Source organism: Anastrepha ludens, chromosome 5 (genome assembly GCF_028408465.1).
Source record: "Anastrepha ludens isolate Willacy chromosome 5, idAnaLude1.1, whole genome shotgun sequence".
In the NCBI taxonomy this organism is placed as follows: Eukaryota; Metazoa; Arthropoda; class Insecta; order Diptera; family Tephritidae; genus Anastrepha; species Anastrepha ludens.
In genome coordinates this window covers 120987666-121013480 of record NC_071501.1, presented here as the reverse complement: position 1 = coordinate 121013480, position 25815 = coordinate 120987666, and the positions used below count along the sequence as shown (strand labels likewise).

Here is a 25815-nt window from a genome sequence, read left to right as displayed (position 1 = left end):
ACTCTTCTTTGGTATCGAAAGTATGAAAAGCAAGTTTTATTTAGATGAAGGAAATACCAGTTATGTATGAGCATCATAAATGTACCTCTTCATTTGTATGGCTTGCATTAAATTTTCCCAAATTATTGAATTTCAGTGCACCTTCATTATGGAATAGTTCACACATTTGCATTTCATTTAACATTCACGTACATAAGCAACAACATATTAAGGGTATTCCAAATGAAGGGTTCTTTTGAGAAATAAAGTAAACTTAAAAAAAAGACCGTAATTTATCATAGCTGTAATAGAAAGAACTGTGTATTCCAGGCTGATGTTTTCGCAGTTGGAAAGGCAGCAGAACTGTGTTACTACTGGGACCAACTTCAAGGATAACTTTTTCATAGATTTTTTTTTTTTGTCGGGACAGAGTGGCAAGTGCAACACTCAGACACAATTAAATCCATTGTACTCCACTCGGGTTCACTTTTTAATTTTCTTTGAATCTACTCGACCTCCAAAGAAATCTGAGTAGATCTTGTGGTGCTAAGGAGCCAAGGTGGTCGCCTCTTAACTCATCAGTGTCAAAGACATCAAGCCTGATTCGAGCGCAGGCGGGGCAGACACACAGAAAGTGGGCCGCCGTCTTATCCTCCTCTCCACATGCTGGACAAAGTGCACTGTCTGAGATGCCCACCTATTCCATGTGATTTGCCCATAGAAAGTGGTCCGTCATCAGTCCAACCAGCCTCCTACAGTACCCTCTGCTTAGTGACAGGAGGAGCTGCGACAGTCGGTCAGACATGACCGGTCAAATGGTCACGCGAGAAAATAGGATGCGATGTCTAATTCGAGCTGCTATCAGCTCTAAATTGCTAAACTATGCAGAAGTGGATGGCAATCTGGCTTAAGTTTATATATTACGTCAGTTGGACTATATAAACTAAAACTCCAAACTTCTATTATGTATGATACCACATAGATCTACTTATATTATCAGTATTATTCTTTAAACGGAGCCCGTTCAATCAACGAACCGGAGCAGCTGCTGTACAGTACTTTCTTCTTCATAGCAGGCTCCACAAAAGTAACTCTGTGGACACTTAGTACTTCTGTGCATCACCTGATAAGAGTCTGAGAACTGCTGTGCGGATGTTTCTTTCCTAGTAGTAGTAGTAGAAGAGACCTTGCGATTTTCCCATGTTTCGCGCTGCTTTTATAAGCTTGCAGATACTGTTGTATTCACTCCTCTTGCCGTTTTCTGTTGGAAAAATTGTCTAAAGATAGATAAATAAATTACTTCAAGGTTTGCGCTTTGACCTCACGGCCTTTTGTGCCCTCTGCTCATCACTGTACCTCATCCAGACCCAGTTCCCTTATTAAACTCAGGATAGGGCTGGGCGGCACAGTTATACGCCTGTGTATTGGAACCCAAATTAGCCAGATGCCATTCTGTGTTTCTAGTAGATTCAGTTATTCGATACACTTAAGGCCAGTGAGAATTTAATCTCACAGGATTATAGAGCCTTGAGTGTAGCCCGACCGTCGCTCATAAATTTCTGTCTAAGTTTATCTCTGCGCATAGACAGATGGCATTCATCTCCGCTTGGAATATGCTTAAAAAACTACCTATTGGCACAGACCACCTGATTCTGGGGCCATATATTCCAGTACCTATGTCTTCTAGTGACTTGTTGGTATTGAATGTTGGATACAAATATTGATTTAAAAAGAAACATTTATTTGGACCACCTTGTATGTTTGTGAAGAGCATTTAATACATCATTCAAAAACTTTTAAGTAAAATTCGCAGGAAAAGATTTATAAAGTAAATACCGACTTACAACGCGTTTTTCCGATTAAATTTTCATTTCAAAGTAAAAGTAATTTAAAACTAGATTTTTCAAAAGTTTTATTAAAACATCATTTATTTTCTTTCATATAAAATCCACTAAATTTAATAGACAAATAAAGTATAAAGCGCATAAAATGTCTAAATTTATATAATATTTTATTCTAGACATGAATTTGTGGCTGTGGTCATTGAAACTGTTGAGTTTAAAACAATGGAATCACAAACGCCCTCGAATCACAAACGTTTAAATAAGCTTCTCTCTGCCCTAATGGAGAGTTGCTGCCACCATAACTTACGCAAACCTACGCAAAGTCTCTTTACTATTTGAAAGCAAATTTTATTTAATTTTACCAGCAATTAAAATACTAATAATCGATTATTTTTAAACCGAAATGATGTTTTCAATAAAGCAAAAGCATTTCCTGCTTAAATTTCACTTAAAATTGCCATCATTTGAAATGCAAATTTAGGCTTTCATCAGTTAACTCATAGAACATTACGAAAATAGCGAAACACCAAAAAAAAAAAAAAATAAGCTGTTAGTGCAACAAAAATATCTAAGTGTGTGTAGCATTTTAGGCTCTTAGCATTTAATTTAATGAATATTTATTTCGTTTCTACTAGTAAGGGCCTTGAAGCGACAATGGAATTTATCGCTTTCCTCCCTCTACTATTTAACTACTTATGTTTGTTTGTATGCGAAAGCGAAACTTTTTAAGAGTTCTGTCAAAACTGCACGAAATTCAAATAAATCGCTTTTTCCATTAAATTGAAACCCAACCAACAAAATTGAAATGCGCATTTTAATTCAATTCGAAGTGCAACACAAAAGCAATCCATAAATTGACAATGTGGCCCGCAAACAGTTTTGACAAAGTTCTGAATGTCAAATAAAGTTGAACATAAAAGTATTTAATAAATTGAATTTCCCAGTGACACTATTTTCCCACTTAGGAGGCATACCTACTACTTTTTTTTCTTTTTTCAATGTGATATCCTTAGTAGAATTCTTTCCCACTACTAGTCTACAAACTTTTGCGTGTTTTATAAAATATATTTATGTATATATGTATATATACATACATACATCGTTATAGAGATGCATACATATTCAGCTAGTTAGTTGAGTGGTGCTTTTGTTAGCTGTTCAGACTCCACCTCACTCCACTCCTGATTGCACAAATACCTACAATAAATAAAAAAACAACAACTTAAGCACAGAATAGTCTCTCTCAACTTTTTACCTCAATTCAAGTATTAGAATGCATAGAAAATACAACAACATGATTTTTCAATGGAATCTCTGTGTATGCACTCTATTTTTCTACCAACTTCCTCTACCTACATTCATTCTATACGCAGTGAAAGCCAAAGCATGTCTTAGTTTTCTCCTTGGACATCTGCTCTGCCTTAAAAAGTGCATATACACCTTTTCAACGCTTATCTTTTCGCAGAAGACAAGCTTTTGTCGTACTGCCTGCCAACCCCTTAATCACTCCCACTCTCTACTACTCTCTCTCTCTCTATCTCTCTTTATGTCTCTGATTCTTTATGCCTATAATATGCTTCACTCTGCTACGATTACAGTTAGCTACATGTCAAGTCAAAACATGAATTTGTATTTTTTACCTAAGAGGTGGAAAAAAATTAAAAAAAAAATGTTAAAAAAATGTAAAATGTGCAAGCAGTATTTGTTTACCATGTAACCTCTTCTCAGTACTTTTTCAATTCACACGAAGGACCCAGTACTTACAACTTATACATACGCATCCTACATATTGTGTCATCTTCTCATACAATTCCGTGCATACTCGTACATAGTCATTGTAATTTACATACATACATCTGTAAATACAGCCTTTTGTCGTCAAAGTTCAACATCAGCTCTACATACATGCATACATCCTTACTATGTATTATTATTTGTAAAATAAGCAAACAGGAAATATTTTGGCAAATGGACTAGGATCGTAGAGGCGGAAATATACATAAATAGCATGCATGGAAATATTAAAATAACTCTGTGCTCACACAGCTGCAAAAATTAGCGTGTCTTGTTCAGGGTGGCTGATGAATTTTGCTACATTAAGAAACTCAAATAACTTTTTTTTTAGTGTATGGAATTCATTTATTTTTTTTTCAAGTTGAAGGTCATTAAATTTTATTAAATGTAGCTTAACTAGTTTTAAAAATAATTGAATTTAAATGCCCCCCATGCTCGTTGACACAAGTGCGGCATCTTAGTAAAAAGTTGTTCATTGCTGCTTTGAGAGTTGCGACAGGAATAGCCGCAATTGTTGCCCGAATGGATTGTTTTAGTTCATCCAAATTTGTTGGCTTTGTTTTATAAACTTCTTGTTTACATAAACCCCACAAGAAAAGTCAGTTACTGCAGTCAGGCGACCTGGGGGGCCAACGAAATTCGGAGTTTCTTGAAATCAGTTTATTGGGAAATTTTCGTCGCAACTCTGTCATAACAGTCTGGGCTATGTGAGACGTTGCCCCATCTTGTTGAAACCACACAGAGTTGAAAGGAATTCTCTTTCGGCGTAGTTCTGGATAGAAAAATTCTTTCAGCATTTTCAAATAACGGTCTCCAGTAACCGTAACGGTGTGACCATTTTCTTCAAAAAAATAAGGCCCGACAATACAGCGTGAAGAAACCGCACACCACACTGTCACGCGAAGAGGATGCAATTCCGTCTCGTGGAGTATCTGTGGGTTAGAAGTACTCCATATTCGACAATTTTGTTTGTTCACATTGCCGTTTAAATCGAAATGGGCCTCATCAGACATGAAAAGGCAGTTTAACATGTTTTGGTCTTCTTCCACCATTTGCAGGATCTTCTGGCAAAATTCCAAGCGAATCGGCAAGTCTGCTGCATTCAGTTTGTTAACCATTTGAATTTTGTAGGGAAATAAGTCTAAATCTTTGTGCATTATTGTTTGCAAAGACTGTCGGCTGACACCAAGTTGAGCAGATAAGCTTCTTGTTGAAACCCTTGGATTGCTTTGTATAGCTGCAGCTACAGCAGCGATCGTTTCCTCCGTCCGAACTGGTGGGTTTCGATGATAAGGCCTTCTTGCGACTGTTCCTTGCCCAGCAAAATTATTCACCAGTCTCATTATGGTCCATTTGCTCGGGGGATCGCCGCCAAACATCCGCCTGTACTCTCTCTGTACCAAAACTACGGACTCCAGTGCGTGATAGCGGCGGACTATCCAAATTCTTGTTTGCGTGTCCCAGTTATCCATTTTAATAAATTTTAAAGATCAATCTGCAAATTAAAACAAAAATGGAACAGATAACTTAAAAAGAAAAAAAGTTATTCAATTTTGTTTTGGTAGCGGCTTTCATCAGCCACCCTGTATTTGAAAATTCAGCATTCGAACATCTCTGCAGAAAAATGTCTTCCCTTTTTTAAGCATTGGATGTTTATGCATTGCTATAGGTTACTTTTAGAGGCGTTCCAACGTTTGCTGAAGCGTGTAGAGGAAAAATTAGGAAGTGCAGATATGTAAGTAGAATCGAGTGTAAATATTAAGCGCAGATTAAAAAGTATATTGAAATATTATAAAGTATATACCTAGTGTAATATACAAAAAATACTTCATATCTTCAGAAAAAAAAATCAGTTTTAACCAAGAGAATGCGAAATAGCAACTTTCAATTGAATTTATATGTACTTTAGTAGCTCAATTTGAATTAAATTTAATAAAGTCGGATTCGTGCGCAATGTTGGTTATTCACTGATTATAAACTATAATTATAGGCCACGTGTAATAGATACAGCTGTATGTGTGTGCATATGAAAGTTAAGCCAATTGCTTTAACTGGCATACGTAAAAATTGCTACCATCCAATTAGTTGTTCTTAATTGAAAATAAACTCGTGAGCGGAATGCTGAAAGGTAAATTCGGAAAACTTTCCGTTCTGCGGCCGCTTCAATAACCGCCTAAGGCGAAAATCATGATTTTGGAAATAAGGCACATTATATGGCCACAGCCGTTGAAAAATACTTAAGAACGATGGCCAGTTTTCTACATTTGAGACTTCTTTCAATAAAATGACTTAAATATTTGCATATCAGGTTTATTTTATAAATTTAAAATTTTTTGAATCTTTTATCTAAGAAAAATATATTATACATTTTTTTACTTCCTGCACAAAATTGAAAACAATTCGAAAACCCTTCAAAAAAAATTCTTAAGAATGAAGCAAAATAATCTAACCGAAATCGATGGCCCTCTGACTATATATACAGATGGTTCAAAACAAGACGGCAAAGTGGGATTTGGAATCTTTTCCAATTCCCCTCACATCAATCTATCATTTAGATTACCCGACTACTGTAGCGTATTCCAAGCGGAAGTATGCGCTATCTGGTATGCTGCGAAAACTCTCTTAGAAAATAGAATATCACTAGAGGATATCCGCTTTTTCACCGACAGTCAAGCGGCCGTTCGAGCACTCAGCTCCTCTTATACCCACTCAGATGTGGTTCGATCCTGTCTCTTATCTCTTAACGAGATAAGTGTTCAGAATTCTGTCCAAGTTATCTGGATACCGGGTCACAGTCGATTCGAAGGTAACTGCAAAGCTGATGAGCTCGCAAGAGCTGGAGCTGCGCAATCAAATGTTAGTAACTTACCCACAATCCACATTCCGCTCTCAACATGTAAATTGCTCATTGATCGAGAATTTCACAGCATTGCTGATCGGAGGTGGCGAGTGGAAGCTACTTGCGTTACGACCAGACAAATCTGGCTATCCTACAATCTGAAACAGACAAAAACCCTTATAAGTCTTTCGAAATATGAACTAAGGCATATAATATCTCTTATCACCGGCCACTGCCTGTTGGGCATTCACGCACGTCGGCTCGGGGTTACTCAAAACGACCTGTGCAGATACTGCGAGGACGAAGATGAGGAAGTATCGAGCAGACATTTGCTGTGCAGTTGTCCCGGTCTAGCCAGAAGTCGACTCGCTCTTCTTGGCTCTCCAACAATTGACAATCTTTCAGTACTCTCGAACCTGAAAATCGAATCTCTCATCAAATTCTCGAAACGAATTAATATCTTTGACCAAAATCTACAATAAAAATTTCGGTTAGGTGGGGAAATCATATAACATAATGAGCTCTAGGGCAACACAACGGACCCAACTTGCGGTCTATGTGGCACTCCGATGCGGGGTCACCCTTAAACCAATCAACCAACCAAGCAAAATAATAGTCAAATCATAAAAAATGCAGGCGAAAGCGAAAATTATACATTAACATTTTGTTGAAAATCCACTTTGCTTACATTTTTTATTACTGCTGCCAGCACCCTTTCATTGACATTATAAAATCTCTACAACGTTGAACACAAATGGATTACCACGCTGCCTTGGTCTTTTTAAATAACTGATCCAAATTTGTGATATTCTGTCGCGCCAAAGATGTTCTATGGGATTTAACTCGGCACTTGAAGATGCCCAATCCAGAACAGCGATCAAATTGTCTTCGAAAAACTATTTTGCCACAAAAGAAGTGTGCTCCGGATCATTGTCTTTTGGAAACTTTCAAATGGCCGATAAATTTTCTTCCGCATAAAGTAGCATCACTTTTTGAAATATCTGAATGTACTTGACTCACGCCCATGTTACCTTCAATACGATGAATTGATCCGACACCGTTCCACGCAAAGCAGCCCTACACCTTTATTGAGCCTCTCCTGTGCTTTGTTATTAGTGAGATGTGTTGGCCACTGCACGTACTTCCTACCATCTGCATAAACTCTATTTATTTTCGTCTCTTCGCTGAATAAAATAAAACGTCAGTGATTTTGAGTCTAAGAGCAAATTCAATTCGGCGCTGTCGTTGCGATGCTGTTACCAATGGCTTCTTCCGTGCCAGTCGATCGCTAAACCCTGCTTCTACCAATCGAAGCACAGATGTTTTTATTGGCATTATTGGCTTTCCAGGTGCACAAAAATGGTTCGCTGGATGTCAGCAGCACTCATCCTGGGATCCTGTTTTGACAATCTAGCAGTCATCCAATCAATCTGACTAGTAGTCCCTCGCGCTTTCTTTTTTCTGGACGCGCTTTCTTTTTTAAAACGTTTAATTGTGTTGGAATACCACTGTAGGGTAATCCGCTCTTTTTCAACTCTATGATTGCTTTTCGAGTTTCAACTAAATAAGGTGATGTAGGATTACTCCAGATATTTTATTTTTTAGTTAATTACCAGTTGCAATATTAAACAGTAAACAATTCACAAAATTTTGCACGAAGACAACGCAGCGTGCTTAAGTATTTTTCAACGGCTTCAAATTAAAAAAATGTGAAGAGCAAAGGCGTACATGAAATAAAAATGTGCGAGTATGTGAGTAACTTACTTGAGCATACGGTTGGTATAACCCAATTTATGCTTAAGTCGATTTAGACGGTTATTGCTGTCATTACTTGTGGCCATATGAGTATCGAAGCCTATTATGAAACATCGTAGAGCAGCATTTTTAAGTATCAGGCACAGCGTCATCTGAGATTAAAAATAAAAACATTTAAGTATTTGACTGTTTTCATGTACAAGCAAACATTTTCAAATACACGCTGAAGAAATTAGGTGTTTCAGCTAGCATAGGAACTTGTTGTTTATTCACCTTAAGTTAAGTTTAAGGGGAAATAATATGGGAAAAAGAATCACCAGCACTTAATCGATTTGTAAATCATCGAAATTCTAAATTTGTTATGCATTTTTTGTTTTTTTTTTTTGAGACGTAAATCAGTTTTTAATAAGTCTAGCGCGTGAAAGACATATTTTAATTTTTAATTCTATAATAAATCTACTTACATATTTAAGATGACCCAAAAACATGTTTTTTCTTGATGCCATGACCAAAAAATTAGGCAACCTATTTTTTATTTTTGAATGCTTTGAAATATATCATTGAATTGCCACTTTTCCGTAAATGTGGTATAAAATGTTTCTAGGTCAATATTATTTAATCTTCTCTCTTAATGCGCTTTACAAATGCCCAAAAAGAATTATATCTTGCGTTTTTACTTAAAAAAGTTACGGTTTTTATACCGACCCAGAAAACCCGCAAAATTTTAAAATTACAAAAAAAAATGTACAATAATTATTTTTAATATTATTATTAATTAAATATTATTATTAATTTCAAAAAAAAAATATATGTTTTATTATTTTTTTTTTTTTTGTATTATTTTTTGGGCATTTGTGTAGAGAAATTATTTAAAGTGGATATTAAATATTATCGATCTGTATGCCGTTTGTTTTTTATGAGCTTTTAAAAGTTTCATTAAACAGCAAGATATTTTAATCCTTACTGTAAAGATATTATACTTGTCAACTTAAAAAAATTGTTACTATGTTTATTGTACCTACAAGAATTGTGGGCTTTTATATACAATATTTCTTGTTTTTTAATTGCCTTAAACAATAACTGAACTTTACGCTCTCGTTAGGTGATACACAAAACTGCCCCAGATTATGAATTCTATCAATTCATTTAAAATGATAATAAAAACGGAGACATTTCAGTATTTACCTATGTGCTACTAACCCAAAAGTGTAAATTAAAAAACAAAAAAAAACAATAAAATTATTTTTTTGTTTTTCCTTAATTTAGATTTTCAAAAAATTTTAACTAAATTTCTTTTCTCTCTTTCTGCGCTCTCATTGAATAAAAACAAATATTTGAAACTAAAAATTCTGCTACCCGAAAATGCGCACCTGCTGCGCGCCTTTCTTGTACTCTGTGTGTGTTGCTGTTGCTATTACTCACTGCACACTGCTGAAAATTTCGCCAAACCAATCAACTTGAATTAACTAAATTTGATAACCGCATAACCAAAACACTTTCGGCCTTCAAATCCGCCTCACTCGCTAACAGCCAGCAGAAGCGCGACGCGGCCGATTCGCATCAGCGTTGCAGTGGTAATTGTAAAAATGAAAATTGTAGTCAACGCAGTCACGAGCAGCATCAGCCACATAGTTGTGGCGGTGGTAGTGGTGGTGGTGGCGGCACAGATAGTAGTAGTAGTCATAGCAATCAGGATAATAACAATTTATGCAACAGTTGTAGTTTACGCACTGATAACCAACAGCAACAACAACAACAAAGCAATGCGTCTGACAATCAAACCAGTATCGATAGTCGCACCAAAGGAGTGACATTAGCACCCCAAACTCATAGTGGACCCACAGGTCCGCCGGACACTATTTTAGAAGCAGATTCGGAAGCCGAAGCTGCAGCGGAAGCGGAAGTAGTGAAATCAAGCACACAGACTGAGCACGGCGAGTCAAGTGCTACCGAGGCAGAAATGACGACGACTGCGACGACGGGTGCAACTAAAGTGAACTCTGCGGATAGTAAAAATGAGAATCAGTGTAGGGGCGGTGGCGGTGATGGTCAGAGTGTCGGCAGCAGTAGTAGTAATAAAGCAACCATGCAGAGGCAAAGGCGCTTGCGCACACCAGTCTGGGCGAGGTCCATGTCGTCGACGAATAAAACGTACATAAGATCTTATAACGTTCAATATTTATGCAGATTTATTGTTGGCACTAATTTGTTCAGTTTTCGTTGTTTAACTAAATCAATCATTTGATAAAATATATTGTATTATAACAGTTTGAATACATTTTCGTTAAATAATAACCCGATAATAGCATTCTGTTCGTTGAGTTACTACGTTTATTTAACCTGCACACTACTAATTTGTCTAACAAACAATTTGTGAAAACTAAAAGTATAAATAAAACACGAATATAAAACACACACTGTATAATACTGTAACGGTATCTTTGGCATACCTGCTGCGTCTCTGTCTTGCTCTGATGTATATGTCTTCTCCAAGCATTCTATTTTCCTCTATCCAACTGTAAAACTGTCTAACTCATTCAAATCTATCTAACTCTGTACAAAGCTTCTCAAGCATTCTCCGACATATTACTTATATTCTAATGCTTTTTTCTAAGAGTTACCGAACTTCACACTGTATAAGTCCTTGACTTCCGTTCTAGCTAAAAACGTGTCGCATGTTTTACTCAAAATGTAGATATTTAATCAAACGTAAATATTTAATTAAACATAGACGTTTAATTGTAGCTTATTTTTACTAAGTATGTGTATGCGCACAATGTTTTTTCTTTTTTTTTGGAAAATAAAACATCTAATGTTGATTGCATGTTGGAAAAGTTTAAATTTATATGTGTTATATGTAAATAAAAAAAAAATATGTTTATCAGTGTAAAAACACAAGGACGTATAAAATAAAATTATCTATTCAATATGCAACAGGTCATAAAAGACCATGAGGTCGAAGTGCAAACCTCCAATAAATCTAAATCTAATATTCAACATGTTCAGTTGTCTTTATGGTATAATTTAACAGCAATCTATATATATAAAAAGAAGTTACATTTCCTTGGTAATCTTAAAACTCAAGAACGGGCTCACCTATCCAAACCAAATTTTTAGGCTTTGTTTGGACTATTCAGTAGATGGTTTGTGTTTTGAAATTTTAAGAATCGGATACCAGTGTCTCGAGAAATAGGCCAAAACGTGAACCCGGGTAACCTTAGGATGTGTTTGTACAATATGGGTAGCAAATGGGAGCTGTTGATGATTGCTATAGTATAGAGTATTTTTAATGCCCCTCCGTAACTAGGGTCTCGAGATATAGACCAAAACGTGGACCTGGATAACCGTAGGATGTGTTTGAACCACATGAGTATCCATTGTAAGTTGTTGATAAATGCTAATGAAAAGAAGATTTTTCTTTTCGCTGGGTAACTAAAGACTCCAGATATAGACCAATTGGGAACTCGCCTTCAGGTTAAGAGATTGCATTCTCATGTACTACAACCAGTTAAAATGTTTTTAAAAATTCAGATCCGTTATCTACATATATTTCTCGAACTTTACAGATTCAAGGTCAAATATACCATAGAGCTGGGTCTTTGCTACCATTCCCAGATGGTGACCATCAATTTTTGCAAATATATTTTATTGGTGATGAGAATCGTGAATTAGATCAGCGCTGTGCAATTTCGACGAATACGAGAAGATCAATCGTGAATGAATTGCAAACAATGTTCCATCAACACAATGAATTGTGGAAATTGTTCAAAGTGGCACTCGATCTGATGCCCACCGATGGCCACAAAATCATAATAAAAGCCGATAAATCACCAATTGGGAGCACGCCAGACGATTCTATGTACCAACGATTGATGAAGTAGCTATTGTTGTTACAGTTTCAGCCACGAGATATTGTTTTGTATCGTAGAAATGAGCAATAACAACGTATTTCAGAACTCCATCGCTGTTATGATGCATTGCAATACCCCATTTTGTTTTGGAGAGGGGACGATGGCTATCATATCAACATACCAATGATAAATCCAACAACTGGTACATACACATTTTATTTTTGTTTAAATATGATTTTTAAATAATTTTCATACGCTAATTAATTTTTGCATCGCAGGTCAAAAATCAATGAAAACCGTCAGTGCGATGAATTTTTATTCGTATCGATTGATGATTCGCCCTCAAGAAAACAATTTTATTTTGCGATGCAATCAACTTTCGCATCAATTTTTTATCGAATTGCAAGTCATTTTGGACGCAAATATAATAAAAAATTGAATGCTCCAGGAGGAACTGGAAGAACATTTTTAACTTTATTTATTTTAGCATAATTTATTTAGCGTAAAAAATTGAAATGGAAATTAAAGAATCAAAGTTTAATTACAAGTTTTTATCGGCTCTTTCACCTTACCTGTATATAGGTGACCACCACAATCAAATTTAAAAAAAGTACAGAAAAGGCTATTGTGACATCTTTAGAAAGTATGTTGAATGAAAAAAATCAACTAATTCAACTGTTTAAACATTTTACGAGTTCTATAAAGAAAACTTAATATGAAAAATTTCTTGCGATATAAAAAAACGTTTTATATATGGTGGTGCGAAGCCCACTGGGAAATGCTAGTTTGTGTATATAATATCTGAAACTGTCTATGAAACCCTGAGAAATGTTAATTCCTCCTCTCTTAACAACTTGTTTTTAATGGCAATTCGTGCTGCATTCAAATGCTCACTTAACCTTAAATTGCTGGTCGAAGTGTTAACACTTAGTACTTAATTATTATTTCATAAATTTCTTACACATAATATTGCACTAAATATAATTTCACGTCTTCCATAAAATGTGTAATATAAATATTTATATTTCGAAAATTTCATAACTAATTTTTAAAATTGTTTTTAAAGCACAAAAAGACAAACTACAAATATTAATATAAACACATACCTGAAATACATGCTTTTGTACAAGCTATGGCGTGCGTGCAACCCTGTGCGCTGAGTACGCAGTGAACACAGCCGTTTTTGCGCACAGCTGACACACTTGACAGCTAAAAGTTGCCGCCAAAATACAAACAAATCAGTAGCGGCTAACATTTGGAAAGCGCGTGTGATTTTGAAAATTATTTTGCTTAAATGGTTGTTCTGTGAAACAAAAGCTTTAAATACTTAATTAAGTTATATATTTAAAATGTCCAAAGTAAAAAATGATAAGGTTCCGGCGAAGGACAACGCGCAGGGTGAAAATAGTGACGACTCGTGTGGTGTAAGTGGAATTCGTTTAGATATTGTGGAAATTATATTCTCTTGTTAATTGGATTTTAAGGACGATACAGCCAGCGTTAGCACTAATAACACTTCGCGCAGCAAGTCACCTACCGTGCGGCGCTCCAAAGGCCACAGGCGCAGCAACAAACCGAAAGCACGAAAACCGTCATACAAATACGAGTAAGTTTCTTTGTTTGAGGCGAATGTGTTTAAATTTTAAATGACTTGTTGCCTTTAGCTACCACGTCAAGGAAAATCACGGACAAGCCATTTTCGGCATTAGCTTCAATCAGTGGCTGGGCAACGATGAGCCACATATTTTCGCCACTGCTGGCAGCAATCGTTGCACAATTTATGAATGCCCACGCCAAGGTGGCATTAAACTACTGATGTGCTACGCAGATCCAGACGTAAGTTAATGCATTTTCAATTTAAACGCTGTCTAGAAGGTAATCAATCTTCTTCAATTGCAGCAAGATGAAGTATTCTACACATGCGCGTGGTCATACGACATTAAAACATCGCTGCCATTGCTTGCCACTGCGGGCTATCGTGGAGTTATACGCGTTATTGATGTACAAAAGAATGAGACTGTAGGCAATTATATTGGCCATGGACAGGCCATTAACGAATTGAAATATCATCCGCGCCAACCGCATCTGCTGCTCTCCGGCAGTAAAGACCATGCCATACGGCTTTGGAATACACAGTCACATGTTTGTATTGCAATTTTTGGTGGCGTCGAAGGTCACCGCGATGAGGTGCTTTCTGTTGACTTTGATTTTCGTGGCGAACGCATCATGTCCAGTGGCATGGACCATTCATTAAAGCTGTGGTGCATAAACACAAACGATTTTAAAGAGAAAATCGAATTGTCTCGTACATTTAATCCAAACAAAACACAGCGACCATTCCCAACAATAATGCAACATTTCCCAGATTTTTCTACACGTGATATACATCGCAACTATGTTGATTGTGTGCAATGGTTTGGCGATTTTGTACTATCTAAATCATGTGAAAATTCCATAATCTGTTGGAAGCCCGGCCAATTGCATCAAGGGCTGTCACAACTTAAGCCAAATGACCCATCATGCACAATTATAGCCGAATTCGATTACGATGAATGCGAAATCTGGTTTGTGCGCTTCGGCTTCAATCCCTGCCACAAAATAATTGCGTTGGGAAATCAGCACGGTAAAGTGTATGTATGGGAACTCGATCCAAGCGATCCAGGGCATACGTACACAAGTACACTAAATAATCTAAAGTGTAATTCTCCTGTGCGGCAGGTAGCGTTCTCACGTGATTCCACAGTACTGGTGTATGTTTGCGATGATGGCAGTGTTTGGCGTTGGAATCGCACCAGTATTGTACAAAAGACGCCATAAGGACCCAAAGAAGGGGAATTAACGGTTTTATAGTACTTAGTCATCGTAGAGGCAATTTGCTATAACATAAACTAACCAAAACGAAGATACCAATTAAAATATACCAAACTGGGGGAGTAAATGTGCGAAAGTAAATTTCGAATATGGATTAATAATTTTAGTTATTAAGTTAGTTTATATAAATTTAGCGCAAAAAATGTAGTTCATTAGTGTATTGTGGCTTGTAAAGAAGAGAAAAATGATGTGGGATATTTCTGTAAAAAACTTAATGATTTTATGAGTAGAGCATTTCCAATGGAAATTCAAATTGTATCCATAATTTGAGGTTAAGTGGCAGTTTTTATTACATTTAATATTTCAATATTTTTTGAAAAATATCAATGGATTCTAGTTTTAAATAAACCAGGAAGTTGAATAAAGCTACTTTAAGACTCATTATTGCAGATTAACAGCACAAAAATTAAATTTAACCCTTTTGCATCACCGCTCGAAATCCGCGATGTACTCAAATACCTTTCGACGGCAAGGCTTACTGTCTAATGACAAAGAATGTTACGGGACTACCAAAATTATTTATTTCTTCACAAACTTTAACAAACAAATTTATTGCGGATTATTCCTTACTTGGTGATAGGAGAGATTTTTCCACTGTCGAACTATTCCGCTCTTGGGGGTAAGAGAATTTTTGTTCGCGGATTATTCCGTCGGTAATAATATATTCCAGAGCACAATTAACATTTTTGAAAATATAAATCCCCATAAGATTTAATATAAGGTTTTGGGCTTATAAAAGCTGAGCTGAGTCTTTGTTTACCAGCTCATCAACTTACAGTTTAACTACAAGCATTTTATTATATTAACTAAAGCCGGTCAAAATTAGTTATAGTCAACATAGGATAGAGCATCCACCAATGTGCATAAACACTATGAAAAATATTTGAAGTTTAAACAAAAAGCGAAAATCGCAGTTAGCATTCAAGCAATACCTGAACACTCGCGAAATCTCAGCAAATAAATCCCCACCACTTATCTTCCCACAACTCACAATCAGAACTGTCGCATACGCCAACCTGTCCACCTGCATTGGAAACGACACCAACAAAAGCCGGTGATAGTCAGCAGTGGTAGTGTAGAACGTGATCTGATGCCGTAATTAGTTCCACTCCACATTCGCCAACTCCACTGCATATCTACTGACAGCCTTCACTTTGCCTCTTTCACTGCGCCATCTAAGGAACTCGCATTGCGCACATCATTAAGTACTCAATGTAAGAGCAGGCTTCTGGGCTACTTGTGTATGCAACAATTGACCCAGGGTCAAAATGAATGGACAGCGATGGCAATTCAATGCCGCAAACACTAAAATGATTGAAAGTCATATAGGCCGGATGTACAAAGTAACTCAAAACGGAGAGAGTTTGGCCGTAAATGCGAAGTCGATACCAATTAGGAAGTTGATTTTGATTAGTTAGGTTCGTGTTCTTTGCACTTTGGTAGCCGCAGGATCAATAGTAAGCAGGAAGTGATGATAATATTGTGTGTGAATGGGTTTATAAGAGGAGTGCTTGTTTATTGTGTACTGAAGTGCTTTAGAAAATAGAGATTTATTTGCATTGTTTTGACAAATGTGTTGAGAGAAACAAGTTCACATAAGAAGCAACAAAAACAAAATAATTTGTATTAGGTAACAAGAGAGTAGCCAAATATACTAGTAAATGCAGCAAAGTTATAAACACACTGTTGTTATTGTTGTTGTTGTAGCAGCAGCAGCATTGACATTCCCCTTACATGCACTGGGAGTGACAGTCCTTGGCCGGATATACTCGTATAGTAATGGTGCTCACCCTCACCAATGCAAACGTGCGCCCGTATCAGCTGGCATGATGAAACTAATGAGAGCCCCCATGTAAATGAATTCTCACCACCGTTCCGTAGTATCGTAAATCATTGCTTCGTGGTGTCACTTGATACGGGCGTAGGGGTGTACACGTTTGGGCGCTGGTGAGTGTGAGCACCAGAAATCCAGCCGATCCGGTAAATTTGTTTTCCCTAGTAAGGTGTGATGTTGCCAATATTTTCAATAACCTCAAAGATCCTATTCGGTATTGGATCAAGTAACGTTTATTGTTCTATATTTTGTATACTTTGACCTTCTCATGTTTTCAAAAAAATTCCAATCTATTTGAAATAATTTTATGCTAGGAAATTGCGTACTAAGGGAGTTCCATGAATGAAGAATGGCATCGTTCAACTTTTCCTTTGCATAGAAGAAATTTTTAGCCACTCAAGAAAGAGGAAAATTTGGTGGCCACTGTTAAGCAAATCAACTCAAAGTGCGACGAAATGAATGACAGGCGGCATTATCTTGCTGAAAAACAATATTTTCGCCAGAGTGCACACTGAGAAATGGCAGCAATTTATTCGAAAGTAAGCTAAGAAATTCATGCGTGTTGATGGAAAGTGGATATCGACCTGGATCAGCATTCCACCGCCAAAATTTATTTTTGAAATATATCTTGGCTCTAAACGCAAATCTCTCCAATACTTATTAAATCTATCTGGCTCATCTATGTTAAATTTCTTTTCTTTAGAACAGATAATCTTAAAAAAAAGTTTCTAAAATTTGGAAAACCTATACATTTTTGGAAAGCTGTTATATTTATTTTATACTATCAGATTCCAAACCGCTCCATATTATAACGAGCGAAGGTTTTTCGGCTCATTTTGTCGTCGGCGGTAAGTTTTGGAGGTGGTAAAATGGTTGAAGTGCCGGTCTGGCACTCCTTAAGCAGCACTAAAGCGCTGCCAATAAATGCTAGGTCGACACTTTTAAAGTGGATACGAAGCCTCATCATCATCATCTTCACCATAGTATTACGGGATGAGCTAGTGCTTCCTTCATAATCCCGCTCCATATGACTCGGTTCATTGCGTTGCTTCTTCTAGCATTCATAAGGCGTAAATCTACAAACATCGTCTGCTCATCTTCTTGACGGACTTCCACGCTTTTTACTGCCCATTATAAGAATGCGAAGGTTTTTTTCGTAATCCTAATCGAAGCCTGGACCTTGAATTTTAGAAGCATACACCAACAACAAGACTTTGAAATGTGGCAAAGGCTGACAAAATATCAAATGACAAACTTCAAAGACATTGCTTCTTCTTCTTCTAACACGATAACCGCTTACGCGATTTTGGCTGAGTTTAATAAAGCGCGTTAGTCGTTTCTTTCTCGGACTAACCGGCGCCAGTTGGACACACTAAGTGAAGCCAAGTCCTTCTCCACCTGATTTTCCAATGTAGGGGAGGCCTTCCTCTTCCTCTGCTACCACCAGCTGGTACCGCATCGAATACTTTCAGAGCGGTGCGCTTTTATCCATTCAGACGACATGACCCAGCCAAAGTAGTACCTGTTGGCAAGAGAGATTCTTCGTTGGATTTCAAAGTTCACATTGTTATCGGTGTTAATGCTGGCGCCTAATAACCGAAGTTTCGTACAACCTCGAAATCATAACGGTCAACAATGACTTGGGTGCTGAAACGCGAGTGCGCCGACTGCTTGTTTGATGACAGGATATACTTTTTTTTAAAAACTGTGCCGGAGCGATTAAGTTCTACAGCTCGCACGATTCTTTTTCAGCATCAGGTTAAAAAAGACACGCGACAGCGAGCTACCCTATCTGAAATCTCGTTTGGTATCAAACAGCTCGGAGAAATCCTTCCCAAATTTGATGGCGCTACTGGTATTGAACAGCGCCATTTGCATAGTCGAATTAGCTTTGCGGGAATACCAAATTCAGACCTAGCGGAATAAAGGCAACTCCTTTTCGTACTGTCGAATGTAGCTTTAAAATCGACAAGAATATAATGTTTGTTGATTCTCTTTCTATGAGGCTTGGCGTATTGTGAATATCTGGTCGATGGTGGACTTTCCAGGTCAAAAGCCACACTGATAACGTCCGATTAGTTGGCTGATGGTGGGCTTCAGCCTTTCACACAGATTGCAGGACCACCCTTCTTGCGGACTGAGTAGAGCAGACTTAAATTCCAATCGGCAAGCATACTTTCACCCGACCATATTTTGCATAGCAGTTAATGCATGCACCTTACCAGCTCGTCGCCATCACGTTTGGGTAGCTCAACCGGCAGTCCGTCAGTGTTCGTGGCTTTGTTGTTCTTTAGCCGCGTTATCGCGTTTCTCCCCTCATCATGGTCGGGTAGCGGAATGACAATCCCATCGTCAACGATTGGGGTACCTGGATCTTCACATTCTCTGTGACATGCACAGTTGTCACCATTTAGCTGGTTTGAGAAGTGTTATCTGCATAATTCAAGCTAGAACCTACTAATATAAAGGCAGAATTCAGAATTGAATAAACTTTAGGGTTACAAGATTTACCTATTTTTCTGGAACCTCCGTTGTTCTGGAATCGCTGTTATTCTTGAACATCTAATTAGGTCCTCAACCAAGTCTGAGGTTAGAGTTGGAGCCAGCTTTTGGCACTAAACTGCAGCCAAATTGAAAGTGTTGTCCACATCGCGGAGCAAACGTCGATCCGCTGTTTGAGGGCTCACTACCTTCTCTCCACGCAATAAATCATAGGACAAATACTCAAATGACATATGGACGTTTTTTTTAGGTTTTTCTTAAAGTAATTTCAAAGTTTTATTTCAAACTACTAATTCTTGTTTTCTCGTTGAGTTTAACCGCATCAAAATTGTTGTCGTTTAGTTTGCGATAATCGCCTTGTTAACCAAACAGCTGATTTTGTCTTATCGATTTTCGTTATGAAACAGGCTCCCGAATAGCAAAATCGTTAAAATTGTGGTTAAGGAAAAATAACAATGCAAATATCGCTAAAATATTATATGTTAGTGACTTCCACTACAGGATTCGCTGTGTAGAGGAATGCATATGCACAGCCAGTTTTTGCAAACACATTTCGCTTTCTACCAAAATTCATCACAGTTCAACTAGTACCGAAAAACTGGCCTTTAAAAACTTCTAACGGAAGTTCCCCTATAACTTCAGTCATTACGTAATTTTGATTTTATTTTCTAACTATGTAGTCCCCAACACCACTCTCGAAATGGCAAAATTGTCGACAATTTGTATAATTGGCTTCAACTATAAATTTGGATTTTCTCTACAGGCCACTCAATGCAGCTCACGCACTCTTCCAAACTTCCACAATTCACGGTTAAGTGTGATTTTTTTATGGGGCAGCAACAATATTGCAATTGGCTTTAGTTACTGCAGCAGTGGGTAATTGCGTCGAGTCCCTGTTGTCCTATCCTCCTCCACTTTCGCATTCTTACGCTGTCAATTCATTTCAATTGGCTTGGCATGCAATTTGAAAAGAAATTATTTCAATTGCGTTGCCCGCCCATTCCAACTGCGGGATTAGGTTGGCTTCAAACATAAAAGGGCAATGCCTTTGCTACTTTTTTCGCATCGCCTCCATGCTTTATCATTTTTTCTCTACAAAGTGTAGTTAATTTGATTGCGATGTTTGCTTATACTTTTGAATTTTTCGAATGTAAGAGTTAGAATCTTCAAACGCAACGGACAGACGTGCCGATGTATTCTTGCTTGTGTTAATTTTGTTGTTGTCGATTTTTTGTAACAACTGATTTCCCACTTGGATTTATGCGTAGCAACATTGCTGCTAAGACAACTAAGTAAGCGACGTTCAAGCAAATTAGCCATTACCCATTTTGCGCTTGAGTGGAGTGCCATGAAGCATTCTGCTAAAACAGGAGCAGGACGTTTCTTGAATTAAAATAAACTCTTATGTAGGTAGAGTTGACATATAAATCCTCTGGATTTGTGTAGAGGGTTTTTAGCAAATAAAACGCCACGCTTGCCAATACGTGTTGGCGAGTTTTTATTTCAGCCGCTCTTAACATGGAGAGCAGACGGTGTTCGCAGCCGCCCACTGGGGGCCAGGCATTGCTTAGAAGAGTTTTTATGGTTGCGCTAATGCGTATTTAGAGGCAGCATTGACTCGCCTCGTCGGTGCTGTACTCCGATTGTGGTATTTAACAGGTTCGCTTGCCCGCAACTTCTCTTCCACGCCACGTATGAGCACTCGCTGATTTTCCGGGAGTGCTTATTTGTGAAGGTACACTTATTCATTTATATCTAAAGGCCATTTCACTATCCGCAACCTATGACCCGTCCGGCCGCTTCCAGCTCGGTGTTCGCAGAAACTCTTCGATTCTGAATCCGAAATGGGTACAGATGGAAAATTAAGAGTGAAATCTATAAATTATTCCTGTTTTCAAAGAAAATTAAATAAGTTCAGATCAGTATCTATTTCTTGATAATTATTGTAAAATAATGCAACGATTACAATAATCTGAAAATTTATAATTGACACTTGCTTTTAAATACTTTTCACCAATTTAAGAAATTTTTATGAAGGGTCTTTCAAAAGTGACCCCTAAAGGTCAGTTGTGAATAATTGCTAGACGGTACCTCTTTTGTCTGCCATCTTTGCTATTTTCATGTAAATAGATGTACAATTTTACACGATAGAACAACGCGTTAAAATTATTGAAACTTATCATGAAAATAATCGATCTTTAAAAACACAAATCGCAAATTTCGTAGCTTATTTTGTGGAAATAACCGCCCAAATGTGTCGACAATTCAAAGGTTGGGAAGAAATTTCAAGAAACTGGTTCTGTCGAGGATAGAAAAATGAAATGAAAAATGAAGTCCTATTGGGAATCATCATCATCAACATTCATAGCACTGCAGCTCGTTGTGAGCATAAGCTTCCTCCACAATTCTTCTCCGTACATCTCGGCCAATAGACAGATTACGAAAGTTGGTCACTCCTATACTTCTTAGATCACCTTCAACGTCGTCTAAACATTGTTTCCGCGGTTGCCAAACCGCACAACTTTTGCCTCTTATAGGAATATCTCTGCCTTCCCGTTATATCTCATGCGAGAGAGCCCATGTTCTTCTCGTACTGGGCACAGTATTCTTCTTCAGACACTATGTTATCTACCTACATACATTAGGTTTGACTTTACTGAGCATGAGGTTCCCCTTTCCGTCAAACCCTCTTCCTTTATCCGGGTTTGGGACCGGCAGCCTAAACGGGCGGAGTTTCCTGTTGAGAGTATTGCTGCTGTGGATCAAAGTGTAGCACTTATAATTGTTACCCATACCATCACCGTTCGGGGTGAACGATTGCTTCCGTTACTATTTGCTTCCACGTCACTTGGTCTTCTTGATATCAGATCAGCCCATGGCTCTTATGTTATCTTCTATGTCATCTCTCCATATTTTTCTCGGCCGACTTGTTTCGAAGATCTTTTTTTGCAATTCTAGCGTTGCTCATTCGCAGAATGTGACCGTATCATCGAATTCTTTGTGCTCTAACGTATCTGATAACAATTGCACCTGTAATAAGTATGTCTAACTCGTCATTGTACCGAATGCGGTAGGTATCATCTTCAAATCGTACAGAGCCATATATCGTTCTGAGAATCTTAGAAAACTTTCGAAACAAATTAGTCGATTTTGATTAAAAATAAACCTGACAGTATAAAATTTTTTAGATGTTTTATTTTAAAACAACAGCTAGGCGCGTCTTTTAAAATACCCTTTAAACGCTAATTCGTAAATCGCTAGCCAGTAGCAATTGGAGCAAAGGCAAAGAAATATACGCTGAACCCATCTGATTGGCTCGTGCTAGTTATTCGCAGTGGATTAAGCTTCAAACCTGTCAGAATTCTCCCATCAGAACAGCAACGGGATATTTCCAGATATCTCCTCTGTAACATTTCCAAAACGAGGCTACTATGCTCCCAGTTTGGGAACATAGTAAAATGTTCAGCAAGAAATTCGTGCGGGGTTCTCACCGCGCGTACCACCCCTGCACTTTGTGAAGGCTGATCCAGCTCCCAGACGAGTCAGGAGATATCGCTTCAGCTACATTGACGAGATCCCGGACCAAACACAACAGCAACTACTGGTCCATAAAGCTTATAGACAGGCATTAAACGACATTCATTGGGTGTCTCTTGTCACCTACCTAAACTTCCAACCTCCAAATACCAACCACAACCCATCGCAGACGAAGAGCTTAAGTGGCCTCGTGAGACGAGCGTTATTTTGGCATAATTACGTTGAGGATATTGCAGTAGTTAAACGCCCACCGTGTTGTTTCGGAATACACGGACGTAAACAAAATATTTCCGACTTGTGAAGGTACCCCACACGAGGTTTAACATCTAGTCACATGCCCCTTAAACCCACTAGCCTAACAACCATTTCCTATTGGACCCAATTCGTCGAAGCAGCATATTTCATGGGCCTATCGTTAGATGAAATAGACAATCGGTAACTACACTGCACTTGCAGGGCTTGATGAACGGCTATAACAAAAACAGCAACAAGGTCATGACAGTCGGTACTACCTTCCCGGAACGAACTCTATTTATGTATGCGCCTTTGCCAAAGACTGTCATTTCAGCAGCTTTCGCCTAACAATTGTGTTACATTTGTATGCTGCTACAACAACAGCAATAAATCCACCTATACATATAAATGAAAATAGAGTGCTTCTTTCTCACTTAATATTTAGTGTCCATTTTACGATTAAGTGAATCTCTAGCAGTACATTTTTAGTGCTGCTTGAGAAGTGTATGATGTGTCGATATGTATAGCAGGTGACACCCTTATCCCTAAGCTTAATGCGTAAAGTCAATGAATAAAAATTAACTATTCCACTTTTGAAATTTTCAACTCACCGCTTTTCTAGTTTTTAGCCTATTTAAATTTTTTCCACTTCGTTCTACTTAAACATACCTATGCACATACATATGTGCGTAAAATCTGTATATATGTAATTTTGATTCATTTGGAAGCAGCTATACTGGCACCACCATTGACACTTAAGAGGAGTCAAATTCTTTGTTGAAGTCTCAGAGCTCATTTCTTGAGCACGTTTGCAATGTTGATTCACATATCTGTTTCTACCCTGTGCATGTATGTGTAATAATATTTACTTCTGTATGTATATATGTATGGATATGGATATGTGCACATACATACATATATTTGCTTCAGGTACATAAATACGAGCAAGCTTTATCAACTCTCTGCAGGCAAGACGAGAGACAAATTCCTTTTGTTGGGTTTCACCTTCCACGCAAGTTGATTGAGAATTTCTTACTTCCTTTTTTCATATACTTCTGTGAAGATTGGCAGAAATTCAGAAAATTTAATTAAACTGCTACGCTCGCATTTTCTACGTAGTAGCCAGCTTTCGCTTTAATAAGCAAATTCGAAAGCTCAATTTATTTCTCGGATTGAAAACATTTTTTTTCTTTTTGTTTATATGGGGAAAATATATTTTTCAAAACAGCACGTATTCTGTGGAATGTTTGATTTGTGGAGTGCCTTTCAATTATTCACCTTGCTTTACTTAGTTTTCTGAATAAAATAAAAATCACGAACGAAGTATTAAAATCTAAATAAAAAAACGTGGATGAATAAAAATAATTTTCTACATTTTTCTGAGACTCCTATACATAGCCCACAACAGCAGGAACGTGTGAATTTAGAAGTGGGTTTAAGAATACTGGGTTTTCCAATCTTCTTCTTAATTGGCGCGATAACCGCTTACGCGATTTTGGCCGAGCTTAACAAAGCGCGCCAGTCGTTTCTTTCTCGAGCTAACCGGCGCCAATTGGACACACCAAGTGAAGCCAAGTCCTTCTCCACCTGATCTTTCCAACGCAGAGGAGGCCTTCCTCTTCCTCTGCTACCACCAGCTGGTACCGCATCGAATACTTTCAAAGCCGGAGCGTTTGTATCCATTCGGACGACAATAAGAGGCGTTATTTTGATATTCAAAGAAAAATTATATTTTTTAATATAAATGATCGGATGTTCATTTTATTATAAAGAGGAAGCTATGCCGTTAATAGTGGAAAACGGGTTGGTGTCGAAATTCTGTATATACAAAATTCTAAAAACAAAATTCTGCTTTTTAAAAGTCTGCTTTTTAAAATTCTGCTTTTTTAAAATTCTGCTTTTTTAAAATTCTGCTTTCTAAAATTCTGCTTTCAAAATTCTGTATTACAAAATTCTGTATTAAAATATGTTATAATATTAACAATGTTAAAGAGGTAATGTAATTATTTAATTTATTATTATTATTATTTTTTATTATTATTCGAGATATTAAATAAAAAAGAAATAATAATAATTATAATTTTTTCTTCAGTTTCGATAGAATCCACAATATTTTTGCGTAGAACTTCTTTTCACGTGGTCGGCCTTCGGCCGCGCTTCAAAAAAATAACCCTCATCAGTCCGACTCCGGCTACGCAATCCATCGTATTTTTGCGTAGAACTCCTTTTCGCATGGGCGGCCTTCGGCCGCGCTTCAAAAAAATAACCCTCATCAGTCCAACTCCGGCTACGCAATCCACAGTATTTTTGCGTAGAACTCTTCTAAAAAAAACGAACAGCTGCGAAGAATTATTAAGAAAAGAAATGAATTAAGCCACACTACATATTTAAAAAGAATTCCAAAAAATATTGTAATTGGCCAAACTAAAATATTGTTATCGCTTAAACATATACATATGTAATATATATTTATGGAATAAATGTTTATTTTGTTACTTCTTGTATGACGAAAATCACAAAACTTGAATAAAGCAGAGTTTTTCGCATTAAACATGCAGAATTTTGAAAAAGCAGAATTTTAGAAAGCAGAATTTTAAAAAGCAGAATTTTAAAAAAGCAGAATTTTAAAAACAGAATTTTTTTGCAATTTAAAATTTTGTAATACAGAATAATGACACGCTCCCGTGGAAAATAACATCAGGCAAACGACCACCACGACCACGCTTACAGGACAATATCCTTTTCATGAAATTTTCCATAACCAAATTGCAAAGT

General features: G+C 37.3%; 2 protein-coding genes across 2 annotated transcripts in view; both read left to right on the top strand.

Moving 5' to 3' along the window:
- Nucleotides 1–25815, top strand: part of LOC128862862 (dual specificity calcium/calmodulin-dependent 3',5'-cyclic nucleotide phosphodiesterase 1-like) — a 123745-nt gene that overhangs the window by 17229 nt on the left and 80701 nt on the right. The gene's annotated exons all lie outside the window — the stretch shown is intronic.
- On the top strand, nt 13283–15260 carry LOC128862863 (polycomb protein esc). The gene is made up of 4 exons (XM_054101646.1): nt 13283–13486; nt 13547–13668; nt 13727–13898; nt 13962–15260. The coding sequence occupies exons 1-4, from the start codon at nt 13412–13414 to the stop codon at nt 14877–14879; spliced, it is 1287 nt and encodes a 428-aa protein (XP_053957621.1). The 5' UTR covers nt 13283–13411; the 3' UTR covers nt 14880–15260.

Coding starts and splice junctions, on each gene's coding strand:
- LOC128862863 (XM_054101646.1), top strand. CDS start 13,412: ATGTCCAAAGTAAAAAATGATAAGGTTCCGGCGAAGGACAACGCGCAG. Junction 13,487..13,546: donor ATAGTGACGACTCGTGTGGT/GTAAGTGGAATT, acceptor TTGGATTTTAAG/GACGATACAGCCAGCGTTAG. Junction 13,899..13,961: donor TGTGCTACGCAGATCCAGAC/GTAAGTTAATGC, acceptor CTTCAATTGCAG/CAAGATGAAGTATTCTACAC.